At 36.2% G+C, this 3,451-nt stretch overlaps 1 protein-coding gene across 1 annotated transcript; it reads right to left on the reverse strand.

The window, feature by feature from the left end:
* Nucleotides 1-1,989: 1,989 nt before the first annotated feature.
* Nucleotides 1,990-2,967, reverse strand: LOC6642288 (28 kDa heat- and acid-stable phosphoprotein). Its single transcript, XM_002064726.4, has 2 exons — nucleotides 2,734-2,967; nucleotides 1,990-2,668 (listed from the first exon to the last, which is right to left on the reverse strand). The coding sequence occupies exon 2, from the start codon at nucleotides 2,651-2,653 to the stop codon at nucleotides 2,108-2,110; it is 546 nt and encodes a 181-aa protein (XP_002064762.1). The 5' UTR covers nucleotides 2,654-2,668; nucleotides 2,734-2,967; the 3' UTR covers nucleotides 1,990-2,107.
* Nucleotides 2,968-3,451: the final 484 nt, after the last annotated feature.

Here is a 3,451-nt window from a genome sequence, read left to right on the forward strand (position 1 = left end):
TTTTGCAGAATACGAAGCAGATGCTCAAGGCTGGAAATGAGATGCTAACGATGAGTGTGAGAATCCTTTTGGAAGATTTTTCAGTCATGCGTTGGATTGTTGGCATAGGCGGGCAGCTTTCGCTCTCCCTTTAATTTTTTTTTGGGAAGCTGTAAACACACAGAGAAAGAGAGTGAGAGAGAGAGAGAGAGAGTGTCCTTAAGCTGCAACAAAACTTAAGAGAGAGGGAAAGAGATTGAATGAGCGAGCTTTTTCTCATACAGGGTGTGGGTTTGAAATTGCAGACGTGCCTCACTTAATTTGTATTGAGTTAGTTAGTTGAATGCGGTCAGCTAACAGATGTTCACAATTTTCAAGGGTTTTCCAAAAGGCTTTTGCTTTTCTATGGATTTTATATTAGTAAAATGTCTAAAATAGTTTCATTTGAAAATGAATCACAAGTATAATATAATATAATCATATCCAGCCTTCTCAAAAAATGGTATTCATTTTTCTATGTAACTTTAAATTTAAAACTATGGCTCTCTTCCTTATTAAACTTTATATAGTTTCTTTTTTTTTCTACTCTAAAAATGTGAAGTATTCATATTTTGTTCACTCATTCATACATTCACTTAAAATGAATACTTGCCACTTATGCTTAGTCTAACTAGCTCACATTTGTTCCCTATCTCTTTCTCTTATATGCTCTTGGTCCTTTTTCTTGAACCAATACACATATAAACAGCATCCACATGCGTGGGGTCCAGAGCCAAAAATGATTTATGACCCCACAAAAAAATTAATTTAAAGTAAATTCGCATGAATGAAAAATGGCTTTTACAAACGCAAAACTACAGGGCGTCCAATGAGCAAGTGAGAAAGAAAACGAGAGCGAGAGAGAAAACGAACGAAAGCTGCAGAGAATCTGGCTCAAACTAGGCCTAGACACAATTTTACTAGTTTATAATGTCTCTCTTATACCTCGGACACTTGTAGGCAACTTGGACTAGAACACATATCTTTTACTCTTATTATTAGAGCTTTAAGCTTATTGTCCCTTGTAGTTCTCTTTTCAGTTTATTCTCTCTTCCTACTGTTAGCTTTGCTAGGCTTCCATTGCACTTATCCCTGTTTGTCCTTCCAATGGCTTTCAAACGAAACTGAACGAAGGGCAACCAGAGGAGCGAGCTGCTTAGTCGGTTGGTTGGTCGGTTGGTTGGTTGGTTGGTTGGTTGGTATCCATGAATGAAGCCTGTGATAATGCCATTCGCTTTTAGCATGCAGCTCTAAGCAGACCATGTCAGGATATGCGGCCAGCCTAATCGTTTTGGCCTGGGCAAAGATTTTTGCAAAAGCAACAAAAATCAAATGGCTTTTTCTTCTTCTTTTTTTGGGAGGGCTAAATTAACATTTTTGATTATCTCAACGAAAACCGATGCGAGTCAGTTGTGTCCTTGATTACAAACGCGGACACACTCAAACACAAACACACACACACACATACGCATGCAGTAAATTGGAATCTGTATTTTTGTTGCATACATTTGAGGGCACTTCTGATTTTCGGTCATTTAATTTGTATTTTATTTGGGTTAATGGCTCTCGCAGATAATTCCAATTGACAGTTCAATTTAGCCACTTCCTCGACTTTTTAGAGTGTTATCGCTTAATTTTGAGTCAAATCAACCACAACAAATGCAACTAATAAGAAACAAAACACACAGACAAACATCATGAAAAAAATAAAACAATCAAAACAAATAAGCAAACAGGCAGACAAACAAAGTGCCAAGCAAATTAAATAAAATACAAACACAAATACACATGAATGTTGCGCCAGCACAAAGGGAAATAACAAAGGCAAAAAAGGACGAAATATACATATACATATATACAATATATAAAAGCTTTACACAAAACAAAAATTGTCTAAAGGTAGAAAGCTGAGATGTAAAGATTTCTGAAAGCAAATCTAGAAAGGGTATTCGACTTATAACGAAAGAAAGATTTTAACTGCCTGAAATTCGAATATTATTGACTTTACAATTACAATTTGTTTCAAATATATAAATATATACGATTTATTTGTTTCAAATTCTTTGTAATCTTTTTGAATTTGCTGTTGCTACTTCTTTGTACCCTTGGCCGCTTCGTTTGCCTTCTTGGCCGCCTCTCGCTTAGCTGCCGCCTCTTCGCGCTGTTGACGAATGACAGCCAATCGAGCCAGATCCGCTTTGGCCTCGTTAGTCTTGCCAGCTGCGTGGAGTTTTTCATAGCGTTGCTGAGCCTTCTGATGCTCAATCTGTTCGCGTTGACGACGTGAAAGTTCCGGCTTCGGGGCCCTTGACGATGAAACTTCCTCCATGGTGAGACGACTCAAATTTTTGGTGACCTTTTGTGTCCTACGATTTGGATTCTCAATATCTATTAGTGCTGCTACACCTTTTTTGGCATCACGTGTCTTGATTTGTTCATCGTCAATTTCATCATCGGAATCGGAATTCTTATTGATTACCTTCTCTTTTGGCTTAGATGTGGAAGCAGTTTGTGGCTCCTCTTCGTTGCCGCTGTCGAAACGATCGCTTTCATCTTCTAAATCCTCTCGCATTTCCTCAGGTGTTGAGAAATTGCGACTGCGGCCTTTGTGGTTAACAAACTTTCCTCGTGGCATGATGGCTGGCTGTAACTAAGAATTAAGCAAAATGTTTAAGTGAAAGTAAAGACAACTAAAGCCCCACTGAATATTCATACCTGAACGTGTGCTTCTCACCAAGTTGCTTGCTAAAGTAATCTTTCTTGCTAAGACGTCAACTGTTTTCTAAGGTTTCAAATTTTCTTGGCCTACTTGAATTTGTTTAAAATTGCCAAAAAAAAAACGCTATTATTTTAAAAGACACTTTAATTTATGTTATGTATGGTTTTTGAATTTCGCAGTTGAACTCATAAAGTATTTTGGAATTAATCAAAAAAGTAAATCGAAGGCTAAGGGAAGAAAAAATTCTGCGCTAATTAATAGTTTTACTTTTTTTAGCGGGAGTATAGCTAAGTCTAGCTATTTCAGGCGACATTAGTGTTGGCAGATTTTTAAAGCAGTGCTGGAAATAGTTTAAGTTTAGCGTTGCCAGATATCATGTGTGTTCAAGAATCTTTTAAGCCTTTGACAGAAACCCTTTTATGGTTGATAACGATATGATTTTGATTACCATTATTATTATCATTATTTCTAACCATTTTTGTTCAACCCTGGCAATAATCGTTTTTATATATGTATCCATCTTTGACTCAAACATCATTTTTTAACATTTTCTATGATTAAAATCATGCAATTGCTGAAAACCATAGATAGGTAAAATTTTTAAATGATAATTTTTTTAAAACGCCAATTAAATTGGCAATTGAAAAACTTTAATCTGTAAGTTTCGGTGCACTTAAAAATAGCTCGTTAAATTCTCATTTAACCGTATGAAAC

This window comes from Drosophila willistoni (assembly GCF_018902025.1).
Source record: "Drosophila willistoni isolate 14030-0811.24 chromosome 2R unlocalized genomic scaffold, UCI_dwil_1.1 Seg167, whole genome shotgun sequence".
Lineage (NCBI taxonomy): Eukaryota > Metazoa > Arthropoda > Insecta > Diptera > Drosophilidae > Drosophila > Drosophila willistoni.